General features: G+C 39.7%; 1 protein-coding gene across 1 annotated transcript in view; it reads left to right on the top strand.

The window, feature by feature from the left end:
• The window catches only part of SPAG16 (sperm associated antigen 16), a 413089-nt gene that overhangs the window by 209461 nt on the left and 186814 nt on the right, over positions 1–16814 (top strand). Inside the window, exon 10 of the mRNA XM_026087987.1 lies at positions 5763–5906. Within this exon, the coding sequence (XP_025943772.1) occupies positions 5763–5906 (144 nt within the window). The remainder of the gene's footprint in view (positions 1–5762; positions 5907–16814) is intronic.

The following is a 16814-nucleotide window of genomic DNA, read 5'->3' as shown; positions in this document are numbered from 1 at the left end:
CCATGAAGACGTACCAAGATTGGTGGGGTGGTCTAGAAGGCGAACTTGAGGGGTGCTGAGATCCTAGCAAGTTTTCCCCCTCCTACAGCCTGAGTCACAGGAGCCTGGGAAGCAGCCAGGAATTTTAGTAGACAAGACTGAGGTTTTTAAACACTTCTGTGATTGAGAGCTCTCCCTCACTTCCACGCTAGTGTTTACATAAATGAAACAAAACTTATGAGCTTTGTGTTATGGGTTTTTTCCCCTACTTATCTGTTTTATGGTTTTTGCTTTCCCTTTTGGGTCTGTTTGTTTTATTTCTTATTTTCTCCTTCAAAGCATTTTCCCCTCTTCCATTTTGCCGTGAAAAGGTATATTTCAAAGCCTCAAACAGGAATGCAAAGCTTTTTGGTTATGCCACCTTCGCATAATGACGCCCCATATTAAATGTCACTGTTGCAGTTCTTGCTGAAGCGTGCTGGCAGGTGAGACCTGACAGCTCAAGCCAAGATGAAAAGGTGCTAAAAGTGACTGCATTAGTGAGATGTGGTTCAGGGAAGATGTATCAGGATAAATTATAAGAGGCAACATAATTGACTAGGCTTCTGTGATGTTTTTGGTTTAAAGTTATTGATAAATCAGGGACCCAATTTTGGCAAGAATTCTTCTCTACCACAAGAGTCTCTTTTGTTTGCTTTTGTTTTCTCTCCCTCCAACCCTGGTTAATAAGGTAAAGAAGAAAATAACAGGTATGCCGAAGGGTGTTTCAAACACAGGATCAATTGAATCTCTTTTCCCTTTGCTCTCTCTCCCCAACTTTGTGCTCATAAAGACAGACAGAGTAAAGGGATTTTCGTGACTGATAGCTCAATCCCGATATATTTAGAAGCCAGGGACTTTGGATCTGTCTGTGATGTGGTAATTCACCTTCCTAATGATTTGAAATTTTGTTGTGTTCTTCTACCTCTTTACTTGTCGTAGCTTTAGAGTTTGACCTTGATGATAATTCGACCCTTGGAGTGAGACTGCACAGATACGAAAGGGACAGAGATCCTCTAAGCATGGTAGCCAAACGTGGGGCCAAGCTGGACCACGGTGGGTTCTTTGCCTCGAAAGCTGTTGCTAACACAGAGAGGTAGAAAAATGCAATACAATAAGGTCTTTCCAATCAGATGATCCATTGCTATAGAAACGATTCCTGATTGTTTGGTTAATTTGTGTTAGATCTCAGCACTAGTTAGTGACGGTCAAAATTTGGAACAGAACAATATTTCACCTTTACAAATTCTTTAGATTTTTAGGATGCTGTCCAGCAATATAATTAAGTACACGCAAGTGAACAATATCAGTGATTCCAATAGGGTCATTTATGTCCTAATATTTAGGCATATACTTTTTGTTTGAGGCTTAACAAATAGCCATCCTCTAGAAAGCAGTATGTGTTATATTTTTGCTTTCAAAACATACAGATTTACGTGTTCTGCTTTTCTGTTCCAACACAGCTAGTGGGCTTGATGTTAGAGGAAGAAATATCTACAATTTCCATTATAAAACTGAATTTTCAGCTATTTGTAGCTTAATCAAAATGTAACTACTCAGACTGAAATTTTCCATGCTAGCTATCTGAGTAAGGCTGAGTATTTTGTGCAAGAAAGCAGCAGCTAAAACAGCTCTTGGACCAAGAAAAATGTTATTTACCCAGGAGGAACTCTCCTGCTCTCATATTTTGGAGCAAGAAATGTAGCAGGAAAGCTTTCTGCTACCAAAGTAGCTTCTGGCATTAAAAAAATAGTCTTTGCCAGGATCTGGGAATGCATATAAATTTGACCAAATCATGAGTTTCTAAAAATTAGTATCACAAGTTCGGGAACATATCTCTATAACTCCTATATGTGAAACCCTGGAAAAGTGAATTCTGTCCTTATGCTGCCACAGAGCAGTTGTGTGAGACTGGACAAGCCATTTCAAAAGTGCTCAGCTGGTCATTAATTTTGCATTCTTCATTTTCTGAGTGCCTACTTTTGAGGCAGCCTGGGCTAGATTTTGAGTTTTGAACTCTTGCTACTCCTGCAGTCTCCTGAGATCCAAAGGAAACTAGTGCTGCAAAAAAGCTGAAATATTTAGTGACTTTGTGAGAGATTTTAGCCACGAAAATTAATCATACTTATTTTTCTATGCCTTAGTATCCTGCATCTGTGAAATGGGGAGTAATTGCTTTTATTCCTTAGAAGAAGTTTGAGACGATGCCTTTGTTCAGTTGATGTTTGCCCTTCACACACTAGCACTGTCTGTTTTGTGCACTGAATGTACCAGGGCTCAGTGGGAACCCTGCTACCTTAGGATTTGAAGGAACCCCAAGCAATCAGCTGATCCCTTCACCTACCTAGGTAATATGTGGTGGATGCTTTGAGAGTTTTAAGAACAGGCTAATGATGGTTAAGGTTGCACAGGCAACTTTGGGTTATAACATTTTCTAACTTGATGGATGATTTTAGATGTATACAGTGCATAAATGTAGTATATCAATGAATTAAAATAATCGATGATTGTTTTGAAAGCAAGCTACTGGGACCACTATATATCTACCATGGCAAATGCTGAAGAGACAAGAATGGCTTATAACGCCAAAATGAGTTGTGTAAACATGGGTATTTATATACTCAAAGGCAGCAAATGAGAAGTTTTTTTTTCTTGGCTGAGTCTCCTCTGATACGACTTCCATCCCAAAAAAGGAGGAGGAGAAAACTAATGTTCCTGTCACATATGTTCCAGTATTGATTTTCATTCCAATCTACCCAAAGTCTTCTGTGCCGGAGATAATTAGACCCTGTGAGCAGAGATGAAGTAAAAATCTATACAATGCTGGATTGCCAGAAACAAAGACAAGGGTGCCTAATTAATGTTGCATATAGTGCTGGTTTTTGGATGAATGGGCTTCCCTTTCTCAGAAGCAGCTCAACAGTGGTTATGTCACAAGCTTGCTGTTAATTAAATGGTGTTCACTGTGTGCCTATAAAAATGCCACGGAGAAGAAAACCGTGGACAGCCACAGTGTCATACAAGAGCTCTGCAATTAAAAAGAAAGCCTGTAAAATTGTGGGCTTCACTTTGATGGCAAGATATTATTTTCTTCCATTTTAAATACACTTTATGGATTATCACAAAGCTCTTTAGAAACCTTAGAGAAGCCTGGACATCTCAAAAGCTGGACGGGGAGTGTGTTGGGAGGGTTAAAAGCCAGGGAGACTGTTCCTTGTAGCTGATGAATGAAAGCACAGCTTGCTTCTGTAGCAGCTGCAGCCCAGCGAGCCAGCAAAGACCATTCAGAAACCAAGTCCGAATCTAGAAGAAGCTCATAGATTAACTTTTTTCTGGATTTTGAGCGAGAGGTTGCATGGACTGAAGGTGATGGAAGCGAGGTTTGTGTAACACATCTCCTGGAACTGGGAAAGCAGGTGTTTAGGAAGACCATAAAAGAGAGAACTGATAGAAAGGCTGAGGAAAGGTGACACTTCACACTGGGCATGCACTCAGCTCATAGCAGAAATGCTTGGAGAGAAGAATTGGGGATTCCATGTTTGAGAAGCTTGTGGAAGTATCAGAAATAGATTAAGAGAAAGTCTTAAAATGTATTAAGATGGTACTTTTTGTCCGTTTTCTCCAAATAACAGAAGGATCAAGTTGTTCCCAAGACAGAAAAGTGCGCTCTTTTAACGCTTGCATCGCAGACCGGCCTGAACAGTGATGAAGCTTCCCGCAGTAGCACAGGCGCTCAGTGCTTTTGCAGGGGGCACCCTCGCCTTTCTCTCCAGCCTTCCCGAATCCACTTCTGTTTCTTTTTCCCTTGCTACATCTAAAAGAGCTAAGGACCTTGTTGCTAGCAAGTAGAAGAAATGCTCCTGCATTGGTCTTACCTCCATGTGCTGCTCAGCTGTGCGTGACCCAGCAGGGAAGGTCCTACTTAACCCAGCCTGCCTCAATGCTTTTAGAGGCTGAGAGTGTGTGTAGCCCTGCTGCATTTGTCTTTATAGTTATTATTCTGCTCATTTTTCTGTGAAGCTGGATCCCCTTCGTGGCTGTCCTCAGAATAACAATGTGATGTGCCTATGTGTGCTGCAGAAAGCTGCAATATTAAGTTGGGATTTTTGGTGTGCCAGAGGTCTCCTGTGGTAGAGAGACTTCTGGGAGAGCTGTCCTCATCCTGTCATTTGCAGGCCACCTGCATGCCTTCTTTCAGCCTTTAATTCTCCTTTTATCTCTATTCCCTCCTTGCTCTCCTAGGTATATTTTGTGGCCAATCTGAATGATACAATTGTTTTCTGTTCCTCTCTGGAGAATTTAAATAGCATCATTCCCTCCTTCTCTTCTCCCTGAAAATGCAAAAGGAGTTTCTCTTTTTTAGGCAAAGATAGAGGACATTTTTGTCTGTTTAAGAAATTAGAGAATGAGTAAAATCCAGGCTCCTTGGTCAAACAAACGAGCCTACCTGGTGCATCTGTGGAAAGTGAAGATCTTCCTAGATGGTGCCTTAAACAGTAAGAGTAGATGTTTTTTCTGATGAAATTCTAGTTGACATAAAGATGTTTTTAGCATGAATTTGATAGAGGAGTTCTATTTCCCAGTATAATAGAAGCTGTGGTTCTGATTTAGGGAATTTTATGAAATAATTAGCATGCAGAAGAAAGATATTTAAAGAAGAGATATTTGTAACGAAGTAGTTATGTGCCTCTTATGACCTCTCTTTTCTTCCTGTTTGGCTGCTTGGCGTCTTCTCTCTTTTCTCTGTTTCTATTTTAATAAACACTTTTCTCTGCAAACTGTCAACTCTGACTGAAAAAGGTGTGCACACAGGTTATAATTCCTCTCCCCTTCTTTGCATTTAGATTCTGAATGCCAGATTTGGTATATTTAATAACCTACTTCTGGGACTTAAGTTGACTGCTAGATACTGTTCCGTGTTCAACAAATACTAAAACATTGCAATAATTTAAATCAAATAAGCATGTGAAATATGGTACTTGTTATTTTTCCAACAGGTTTATTTTCTTCTCTAGGTCCATTTTAGGCATACTGCAGTTGCCAAATCAAAAATAAACTGAGCTTTCAGGATGGGAGTGTGATAGGGGTATGATTTCCATCATGTCCCGGGGTGCTATATAATGCAAACTGAAAACATGTAACACATTTTGAGTATAGTGTCGAAATGGATTTTCTGACCATAGCTTTGTCCCAGTGAATAGGTGCTAAAGTGATGGCAGAGACCAGTGGTCCACATGCTGGTGGACTGTAATTATCATTTGAGTTATGTCTCAGTGATAGATGACTTTAGATGTGGGTACAATGAAAAAAGCAGAGAGCGCTTTTGTCCTCCTCCTTCTCTTTGATGATCAGCCGCAGGCTGGCAAGCCAATACTTTGAAGATTTTGTGGGGATGGGGAAATATTGATTCATGTTGGTTCTGCTTGTTTATATCTTATCCTATTGCATTTTTTTAGGAGCATAATCTAACAAAGTATTTTTAAAACTCCAAGAGAGCCTGAAAATAATTCTGGTTTCACAAAAGTCAGTCATGTTTGACTGTTTTCTTCGGCAGAAGCAGGAACTCATCTACATAGCAAAGATTTTAAATTCTTACGAGCATAGACAGCATCACTGCTCGTACAGTCAATACAAAATCAGTGTCATCTTTAGATGTTGCCCTGCATTAAATTAATCTCACAGCTGTGCATTCCACAAGATAAAAGCGATACAGGATATAATCTCGCCTGTCTTTTCTCTTGCAGCTTGGCTTTACATCCCCGAAAAAACATCGTGGCCACTGGCAGTGATGACCACTTCTGGAAAATGTGGGCCTTCCCTAATGGGAACATCATCATGACAGGCGAAGGTCACACCGATTGGCTTTCCGGCTGCTGCTTCCATCCCAGGTTAGTGTAAACAGTGCCCGGTGCTAGCACTAATCCCTGCTGGGGAGGACTTGTTTGCTCTTTCTTTGCTCGCTGGCCTGCTTTGATGACTTTCTATTCTCCGTGTAACCCCGCGCTCTCTGCTGAATTTCCAAACATGTAGATAAACGTTCCTCTGGCTTTCAGTGTGTTGACTTAAGATTGATTGCTTTCAGTATTTTGTACATCTTAAACTTTGTCCACGTGCCAGTGCACGTAATGAAGAGTAATAAGCTTTTTAGGTCTAGCTGTATTAATTTTCTCTGTGTTCGTGCACTATGACAAACATGGCCCTGTTATTAATAATACAGAAAAGTTGATTTCTTGTATTAAGCATTATTTGTCCTAAGCGTATTTGAGCTGCCTAGAGAATAAGAACGTGAGCTTTCCTTCTTTTTCTTTATAAAGATTTGAAGCTGAACTAATAAATGAAAGCGAACATTTAGAATGAGAAATAAACATTTTGGTTGCAAGGGTCACGGAAATAGGCCGAATATGGAGTAGATTTCACGGTCATTCTGCTGAGAAATAGAACGCGGTTTTACTCTGAGGAGAAAAAGATTTCCATTTAAGACTGGGTTTCTGTATGTTCAAATGATTTTGCATCAGATTTGTGAGGCTGCAGTTGTAATAGAGCTCTGTACTGTTAATATAATGAAGGTCTGCTAGGCTACTCACCTGAGGCTTGCTTACAGAAAGAGCGTTATTAAACCTCCAACCTTGTATTTTCCCTGTATTTATTTTATGAAGCAATATTAGCTCTTTTCTTCAGGAAAAGGAAAAGAACCCTTTCTAATTCTGAAGTTCTTCTTGGTTTCTGATATTGTAATGAGCTAGCAAACAGGCACACCATCCTCTAAACACAAGAAAATCTCCTCCTCCTTTTCAAAACCTCAAGAACATGTAAGAATACTTTTGGGGATGGAATTTATCATGCACATGCTCTTTGTCTTGCATCTTTTTCTCCTATGAAACACAGGCATTTTGGTAGAAGCTGAAGATTCACAGTAATCCTTTTTTCATGTGTATACCCTTAGAAACAATATTGCCTATTTAAAAGGGCAGAGTGATACTTGACTTAGATAATTACCTATAAACCAATTAGGAATAGGAAGGAAATCAGAGTCGCAGTTTTTTATTTTAAGAAAGCAGGAATGCTTTTCTATTACTGAACGACAGTTTGCACTGAATTTGCGAGCGTGCTGGACATCCTAAGTCTAACTTAGAGATAAACAGAATGATGCCTTACTACTTACCTCTCATGAATATAAAGCTCATCATGGGAAAGAAAGGAAATACAATTAGAAGAGCATGTTATCATTTATAGAGCTTCTGGGCACGCTAATCAGATTTCGATAATGCATTGTTACCATGACACCCGCTGACTCAGAGACTCAAAACTATTTTCTCATTAGTCTTTGACCAGAATACAGTCCTTTCAATAGGCTTTCCTATTTCTCATTCAATTATTGAAATTAAAATGAGTTGAGGTACATCATTATTCACTTGCAGTAGAAATTGACTCCTGCTGAATGCTGTGGAGTGATTCAGAAGCACTGCTGTTACGATATTGTCTTCTGTTACTAGACGAAGTATATATAATATGACAGAATAAATTTAATTTTTTATTTTTTTTTTAAGTGAAGGGACTTCTATAGGTCAGGTGTTCTGGGAGTGAAAAAAATGAAATACAAATAGAAAGTTCTCCTAAAAGTTTTCTGGAATCAAATGTAGATGRCCTTTGTTTTAGTCCTGCTGTCATGATCTAAAAGGAGGTTCATCTAAAAGGTGAAAAGAAAGATATTGTTGTGACTGGGCTATTAAACTGCGGTCCAGAAACCTGGATAAAATTCCCACTCTACTCTTTCCTTTTTGTTCTTGGTTAAATCATTTAACCTTTATGCTGCATTTCCCCGTCTGCAAAATCGTGTTCAGAACCTTCTGCAACCCTCTGGTCTGTCTTCTCTATTTACAGTCTAAGCTTTCTTTTTATATGTCCCTACTGCACCTGCCAGAAGGAGAAGTTATGCAAGTTGTAATGCCGATTAAATTTGAGTCATTTGTATCACTTATTAATAATACAATAAGAAACAAAGTGATCTGTTTTTTAAGAGTACACGTGAGGGCTTAAAGCCATGAATGCTTGTTTTTCAATGATAAGATGGCACTTTGCTACAAACAGAAAAAATCAATACTTCAGTACAGTAGTACCCAAATTTTTCTTGTCAAATCTTCTGTGAGGGGAAAAAATGGCAAGATTTCCCTGCCTTGCTGAATCCAGTTGCCCCACTGCCCTGGTCCCAGGGCTGCTACCACTGCCTCCTTTTCCAGAAGAGATGCGCTAAGCCTTATTAGTGAAGGTTTTGAAACTCACTTGCCATGCAGTCATGCTCCACTAAAGATTGCTGCTGCTCTGTTTGGGAACCCCTGCTCTGGAGCAGTGATATTTTTATCCAGGCAGCAGCAGCATTGTGCCCAGGGCCATCAGAAGCTGTATCCTAGAGTTCCTCTTCAGTTGCACCAGTGGACCTACTGCTTAGTCACAAATCGAGTTGATCTTCATGTACAGAGCAGGTTCAGCCCTGTCTTGAAGATGCAGATAGTGTATGTGTAGCCGCAGAGCACGCGCACACACACTTAAGTCCCTGCCTGCTTCCAAACCATCTTTGGAAAACACCAGAATAGTCCATGCACTGAGGTTGTACAAACTAATAATTTGAGGAGAAACAAATCTAGACCTGCAATGTGAATTTAATTGGTGCATCTGCACATACAAATGACTTAAAACTCCAGAAATCCATTTTTGCAGTGTTTACTGTATAATATTAGTTGTACAAGGGTCTTTCTAATGGCCACGTTTGTGACGTCCCTGGAAATAGGGGTCATGTCGTAGGTCTCACTGGTACCTGTGAGGATCTGTATTCTTCAAGCTCAAGCTGCTGTTAGATTTAACCGAGAAGCTGCTGTTAGATTTTTGTTGTTGTTTTAAGCGTTTCTCCAGCTTTGCCAAGAGCAGCGGGAGAACATGGTTTGGCAGTAGGAACCTCACTGTATCTGATAAAAGGGTAAAGGTATTTCTCAGGCTCTGGCCCTTCCCCAGCAATTGGTACGTCACAAAGAGGAGGATTATCACTTGAATCGGTCACGGTACTGAGCTATGGCAATACTCTCAAGTATTCCAGTGCCGGTAAGTCTTCGGGGCAAAAGCCACTGGCATTTCTGAAGGCTTGTTGGATGCAGGGGATGGGTGAATCTTTTTCCCTCTCGCTACCAATGTGCTCTCCAAGTACTCTTTGGGAAACTTTATTTCATGACTATTTTCACTTAAAAATGCACAGAGGCATCTCCTTCCTATCTGAGCAGAGTGGGTAGAGGAGAGAATGTTTGCTGCAGCTCCAGAGCCTGGCTGGAGCCAAACGTAGGGTCGCTTTTCCACTGTGCCCAGCACTCTTCAGGCTGTACAAAGGCTGGTAGTCCCTGTGTCCTCCCTGCACGACAGCAGCTCGCAGGACCAGACGAAGGGAGAGCAGAAGCGGCTCTGTCATGTGAGGGGAGCAGCACATCGCTGCCGTGATGCTCTGTGCAGATCTGAGAGGAGAATTTTGCCTTAAGCTTTTTAAATAAAAGTAAAACTTCAAACAGGTCCAGTCATCTATAGAGCAGAGCAGCTGGAAAGAAGGCGGGGAACAGTGCTTCCTTTTTGAAGTTCAGGTGGCAACTGGTCAAACTTCAAAAATAAACACAGTTGTTGCTCCAGTCTGGCTGAATAGTGCTTTGCAGATGAATTAGTTGTTTCAAGTTCCTGTCCCTATTGAAAAATTCAGGAATATTTTCCAACTTATCTTTTATATGTATGAAGGGGTGAGGGAGCCAGAATGACTCCTGTCACAGCCATCCACAGGGGCTTCAAGCAGAGTACTGATGCTGAAAATCTGGATAGCTGGAGAAGAGCTGCGTAGCGCACCTGCCCATGCTGGGTGGCCTCGGTGTTTGCAATAATAGACAAAATCTGCACCTTCTGCCAGGTTCCAGGATGAGCTGAGGAAGTTCATGCTGCACCTTTAAGAACCATATTCTGAAGACATTAGGATATTTCAGCACATGTACTACATTTATTTGTCTTTACTAAACTGTCTAGGTGGTTAAAGAATCAAGCTATGCCACACAGCAAAGGTGTGTGTTAATGACCTATAAAATCTCTGTGAACAGTAAAATATTCTATTCTTGCTCAGTATATGAGCTGGTGTAATATGTATCATCCTTAATATATTCATAAATATTAATCCAGTAAACTCTTCTAAAATGTTTGTAGCTCTTTTCAGGCAAACATTGTTTGAGTCTGTGGAGTACAATGAACTTCTGTTTACACACCTCCTGAATTGAAAAGACGTACAAAGTGTACGTACTGAAAATTATTTAAAACTTGCACTGAAAATTGTCGTCTCCTTTGAAATGTCCTTTTCAGCTGAGACAGAAGCGGAATTGCTTGTATTCTTTCAGATGCTATTTCAGCTTTCACAGTTGCTGAGGAAAAGAATCAAATCTGTTAACAGTTTATTAAACCAAAAAATGCCTAGCAGTTATTTTGAACTGTATAGATTTTTTGTAAGTTCTGTTGCTTTTGGAAAATGGAGGTAGGAATTGTCTCCTCAATAATTAATAAAGAAAAAAGACCATTCATGAAGCATCTTGGAAAAAAGGTAGTTTGATATACTAGAAGAAGGGAGACAGTGAAGGGATGCAAGAGAGACGTGACATGGGCTAAAAGAATAATCCATGTTCTGAAAAATAGAAGCAGCAGATTGCATCTTTCAAAACTAAGGGAAAAGATGTTGCACTGAAGAAAATATATGCATGGATAGATAGAAAAGGTGACACTGTAGAGATACTGTGTGGAAAGAATTAGCAAAATATATACAGAGGATGGATGTGAGGACTCAAGCAGAAGTCCAAACCCAAAATGTTGCCAAGATCCTGAATGTGAGAGAGGAGCCAGGGTAGTGATGTTTTCTCAAAGCTTCAGAGAGAAGTAATTGGAAAACATAAAAATGTGGTAGCAAGACTCCATCTGAGTGGAAGTAATTTCTTCCTTCTACAAAAACTTTCAAGGTTTAAAAAAAATTTCCTCATCAGAGTTGAAAAGTCAGAATAAACTGAGAAACTGAAATGAATGGTGGTTCAGGTAGGTTCATGATTTTATTTTTAATGTGATTTTTTTATCATTTCATCATTTGAGCTTGTGAAGAAACTATCCACAGATGAATTGTAGTGTGAAAAGAGAACAGGACCCACCACAGAGCCCAGCAGATCAGTAATCCAAAAACGGAAGGAGGGCGTGGAGAAACCTCTGAAGGAGTAGTGGGAGAGGGGGACAAAATTCAGGAGGGAAGACAGTCGCGGAAAGAAAGGGGGCAGACAGGGTTTCAAGACAACCATGATCAGTTGTTCAAAGGTAACTGGCCGAACCTGACACTGCTCATTGCTCACAGTGTCCCAGAGGGCGCTTGTGCTTGGAGAACCCAGGGAAATGTTGAGGTCCGAAAATCAGACTTGACAGCTTGGCAGGTGTATGTACAAATTTGGAATTACAAGGTGGATGTGCTTTTGTAGCTTGAGAGCCTGTAGTGCTTTGACTATCAAGGTGAATTACAACCAGGGAGCATTCTTCCTTTTTCCTCACCCACCTCTTCAGCTGTTGGCTTCCTATAGGGTGAGCTGGTGAGAAAGCTTCTATTACTGGTAGTTACTGATGCATCAATCCTCACCACTCTTCTTGGCAATGATAATGCTCTTGTATATCAATGTTTCTAGAGAAACAGCTATAGGGTATGTAGAGAGTCAGACAATGTGATGCTAAAAATCCACAGCTGCTTTCTGTTTGGTTGCATGTTGCAACTAGTATTTTTTTAATAACTGTAACTACCTATGGCCAGTGAAGCCTCAGCAAAGGAAAAGGATTTGATGACATATTGAGAATGACCGAGGTTATTTAATCACAATAACAGGAAAATTTAAAAAWTTCTACTGACAGCAAATATATTCCTCCTCATATTTCAGTAATTCCTAGTATCAGTCTTAGACTTATTTTCATTTCTATGAGAGGGTGTAGAACCAGGGATCATCTGTTATACCATCTTATTCAATATATTGACTTGGAAGTATGGATGCTGCAGTTATTTGTTGGAACTAGGAAGGCTTTCAGATCAAACAGCTGCCATTAAGGTTATGATTCCTGGATCTGCAAAATGTCATTACAAACTAATGTTTCTTAGTTTTAGTTAAGCACAGCAGCATTTGTATGTAAGCTGTAAATAAACATCAAGTTGTGTGATTTGATCTTGCTATTGGAAGCTCTTACTAATCTTCACAGACCTTTACATACCCTTTTGGAGCTCTTCAAAAAATCCGTTGACACAGACATTAAAGAAGTTCAGAATCAGTGATTTTAAAGGATTGTTTTTGGTTATCGCCTAGCCATTAGAGCAGCTGCTCTGGCTGGGTCAAGAATTGTGCTAAGGTGACACCATACATGTTAACTCGCTCAGGACCAAAGGAAATCCTTTGAAATGTTGARGAAGGAACAGACTGAGAATCCTGCTCTTTGGGTGACCCTTTCAAATTCCATTATGGAAAAGTTAGGGTTACGGTGTGCTCAGATACTCTCCTTTGCCCAGATTTTTTTTTTTTTTTAAGTGGCATTAAAAAATTGTGTGTTTTTGTGGGATTGCTGCACCATCCCAAGCWTGTCTACACAGGCCCTGGGCCTGCCAGACAAGGTCACTGTGCAGGTACCACTTTGCTCTACAGTACACTGGTTCATCAAATATTTCCAGAAGAATAAACAGGACCTAGCACGTGCTGTCCAGATGGCCAACAGATGTGTGGTAAGTACAGCACATCTCAGAGATGTGTTCTGACAGTTCAGGGAACTGTTGGATTCATTATGTACAACAGAAATACAGAAACCCTAGAAAAAGACTCGGATGGTTTTATGGCCAATCACTTAAAAATGTAGAGTGTTGCTAATGGGGTCTTTCAGCCTGAGACTAAGGAGCTGAAGCAATGCAAAGACTAATCCTTGTAGGTAACCGTATTCTTGGCCCATAGCCAGTAGATACGCAGGGGAGAGGGCATGAAACCTCACTGCCCCATGCGGTTTCACAGGAGTCACTTGCACTAGGAGCTTTTTATTCAAAAGAACATAAGGATTGGCCAGGCAAGYTCCTCATTGTAAACCTAAAAGCAGCAGGGAGGAAGAAGAAAAATGACAGCTTTCACCCTTTCTGTCTGGCCACTGAGCCAAGCAGAATGATGATCCTCTTGGTGAAAGGGTCTCAGAGACCACTTTTTATAAGTGGTCCCTAAAGAGTGATCTTYAGGGGACTTTTTCTGCTAGTTTTTCAGTCCTAAATGTTGAGTTCTGCATCATAAACTAAACAAGGCTGAGACTTAAAAGCCAGCTATAAGTATCAACATAAGAAAGAGTTGTAAGGCTTGTGTTAATCGCAAGGATCTCTGTTGTCTGTCAGTGGAATAGGATTATTCTGATTTGTGCCTGGAGAGACTAGAGAGTAATAGAGACTTTAAAACCTAATTCAGGGTTCACTGCAGAAACAGATGTATTTTATTTATCCTTTTATTACTAGTGATAGTTATTGAAGGAATGCAAGATATCTGGTATGTTTTACTTAAGACTTTTGAAAAGCATTTGTATTGCAAAGGCATAATGATTTAATTTCTTAGCAAATCTTTGATTCTCACATAGTTCAACAAAGCCTTCAGTTACCAGGTTACATGTTAAATTTGACAATGGTTAGAAACTTCTTTTGAGTGGCATGATTAATTTTCAGCCATCTAACTGGTTTTAAATAACACTTCATATTTCGCAAACTAGGCATTTATTAAAATGTTTTATCAAACCGAACTAAATACAGGAAGTGCAAAGACAAAAAGTTACATTCATTCTTCAAAGAAAAAAATATTTCAGAAGTGCTTATTAGTCCTAATTTTTATTTTCCTAATTTTAATTTCAAGAGTAGCTTTGTTTATTTCAAAATCTTTGGCTAGTTTCAGGCTTGTAATGTGAGAAAACATCGTTCATATGACATCATTCTCTCCCAGGCCAGCAAAGCCTACTGTTTTTACTTCATGAACATGTTTGGGTGGGCATTAAATCTCCTTTGGGATTCTTAATCTCATTATTTTTATCAATAAAAAGCCTCTGCTGGACAAAGGAATAAATCACGTATAAATGAAATATGAAAGATTACATGAGAAGTTGGGCTTTTGCTTAGACTAATCCAATACCTTTGGCCAAACATCTCAATGTCAAAGGCTTTATAAGTATTCTGCAGGATCAGTCTGGCAAAAAGAAATCAATAACCAGGTAATGGACTCGATTAAAATTTTTTCCCCTTTCACCCACCCTCACAAGCCAAATGTTTCTACCTATACTAATCTGCTCTGGCACGTGTAACCTGGTTATTCTCTGTGGTTTTCTGGGATGTGTATGCATAAAATGTTTTATATCATTTTAAAGAGTGAGGTGGTAACTATTGGAGAGAATCTGTTTAAAAAAAAAAAAAGGAATGCATGTAGCTCTTGTTTTATTTTTCTTTGGAGAGGTCAGTTCTGAAATGTGCCTTTGCAAAAGACAGGATGATGATGATTGCCTTGAACATCAACATACTGGGTGTATGCGTTGCTGCTACACACTTGGATCCTGGGGGTTTTTTTTGCTTTAAAGTAGTACAGTTTGCCATAAAAAAAAAAAAAAAAAAAATAGTTACTGTTGTATGTGTTTTTAAAGTTGAGACCCAGCTGCTTTAGTTGCAGGATTTTGTTTGGACTTGCCACAACTTTTCCTCTTTTAAACAAATCCTCCAGTTCCCAGAAGTGTCCTTGAGAACTAGAAACACTTTGCAGGACAAAATACAAAACACAAATGCTTTCTCTCGTATCAGGAACCTTAAAAGTCTGTCATTATATTGATTTAAAAAGCAAACAATCCGCAGTTCCATAGTGTGGCTGAATAGGCTTCGCTTTTCATCAGGAATGACCATCCTCTAATGAAAAACTACCCTGGCCTTCTGTTTGTTGGTTGGTGGAAATATTGACCACTCCAAGTTAGAGTGATTCACTAATAATATCCCCATTACAATAATTCAGCAAACAGCAGGAGAGAGAAATGCCGGTGACGGTTCCAGAGAGGAAGGGGGAAGCTAGCTGACAGAAGCAGCAGTCCTTCTATTGAGCAGCTGAAATGCATGTTGCAAATAATTGCTGGAAGAAAATATATTGTGATAAAATGCTGCCCTTTGAAACTGCCCTGTAGCTAGTTACACACCTGACTTTACATGCTTATTTTCAAGGAGTGGTGATTGAAAACCTATTGAAAATTGGAGTGAAACTAATAAAGAGTAGGAAACCTTTCCAATATTAAACTATGACATTTTATATTGAAGACCAAAGATGTTATATCACGGATATTTTGTTGATTGCCTTGTTATGTACTTTGTGCTGGTTAGCATGCGTGGTTCAGATTTTTAAAAAAAGCTTGTGTACAATGGGAGCTGGTTAAAATGTGTCCAGAGTCTCATTGTGTAAGTGGTTTGCAGTAGCTTTTAAGATTTTATAGTAACTGAAACAAATCAAGGTCTTTTGCATTTTAGAAACTTATAAAAAGCTTACGCTAATTGTTTTTTGTCTCTCGTTTCCCACGTACCACTGAGCAGTTGTAGTTGTAGACACTGTGGAAAGCGGAGTTGGTTTCTTCATGCATTTGTGCCTTTTCCGTCTCCTTTCAGTTGCTCTTCTTTCGTGTGTGTGCAGAGCGAGGGGTGCCCTCACTTTTGTGCCCCTTAAAGACGGGGAAAAGGCAGGGSGCTTCTGAAATGGAAATCCTGTTTTGCTGGAGGTTACATGAGAACTTGACTGCAGCCAAGCGCGCTACCAAACTGCACGTTTTTCCCGACTTCCCCCACGGTTAAGGCAATCGGAGCGGCAGCCTGCTTTCAGTGAAAGCCAAGGCTGCTCTAGCAGAGGCGGCTAAAGTCTGCCAAAGAGGGCAAAGAGAAGAGTTAATATTGGGAGCATTGAATCAGTTTAATCGCATTGGTGAAAGGCATTGTGATTACCTTGATTGGTTTCAAAAGCAGGTGTCAAGTTTAATCATGCTCTTTACAACAAAAGTTTATTCAGTTACTCAAATCCACTTAATATTTTGATATGAGTGTTTAGACTCTTAGAAATTAAGAGGAAATTTTTGATCAGCTGTGTGGRTAATTAGAGCTGGTGTAGAAACAGAACAGAATTTAGCTGAAAGAAATAAAATAATCTCTATATAATAACTTTGGTAGAAATAGGGAGGTGCAAGATGCAATTGAAATATCTTTTATAGAGTACCAATAAAATATACTKTTATGTTCAGCTTCAGTGAAGCCATGAATATGCTCTGTGAAAGTTTTATAGAAATCTGCCTAATCTTCACAGRGTTCTTGGGTTTTCCATCTTCCCCATCACCTTGATTTTCAGTTTATGCTGCTCCTAGTACAGCTGCTGCCTGGTAGTTGCCAGAAGTAATTGACTCTCACAGATGTCAAGTCATCTGTTTTTGCTGGGGAAAAAGATATTCTTTTGCTCACTGTGGAAGTTTGGGGTTGTTTAGGTTTTCTTCTAGCTTTTTCAGTATTTATCCCTATTTTGGGTGGGAAGTTAGAAGAATTAGAGAGGCAGCTGCCTTCTCACTTGGGTTGGTCACAGTGTTGGTCTGCTCCTGTATTTTGGCCGAGCATGTTCCTCTTGCTCTAGTCAGAGCTGTTGTACACGTCAGAACATCTCTTTTAATAGAATCCTTTCTGTGTTATGTTTCTTTGTGAGCAATTATAATCT

This window comes from Apteryx rowi, unplaced genomic scaffold (assembly GCF_003343035.1).
Source record: "Apteryx rowi isolate R43461 unplaced genomic scaffold, aptRow1 scaffold_12, whole genome shotgun sequence".
Classification (NCBI taxonomy): domain Eukaryota; kingdom Metazoa; phylum Chordata; class Aves; order Apterygiformes; family Apterygidae; genus Apteryx; species Apteryx rowi.
This window is presented reverse-complemented; position numbering and strand designations above follow the sequence as displayed.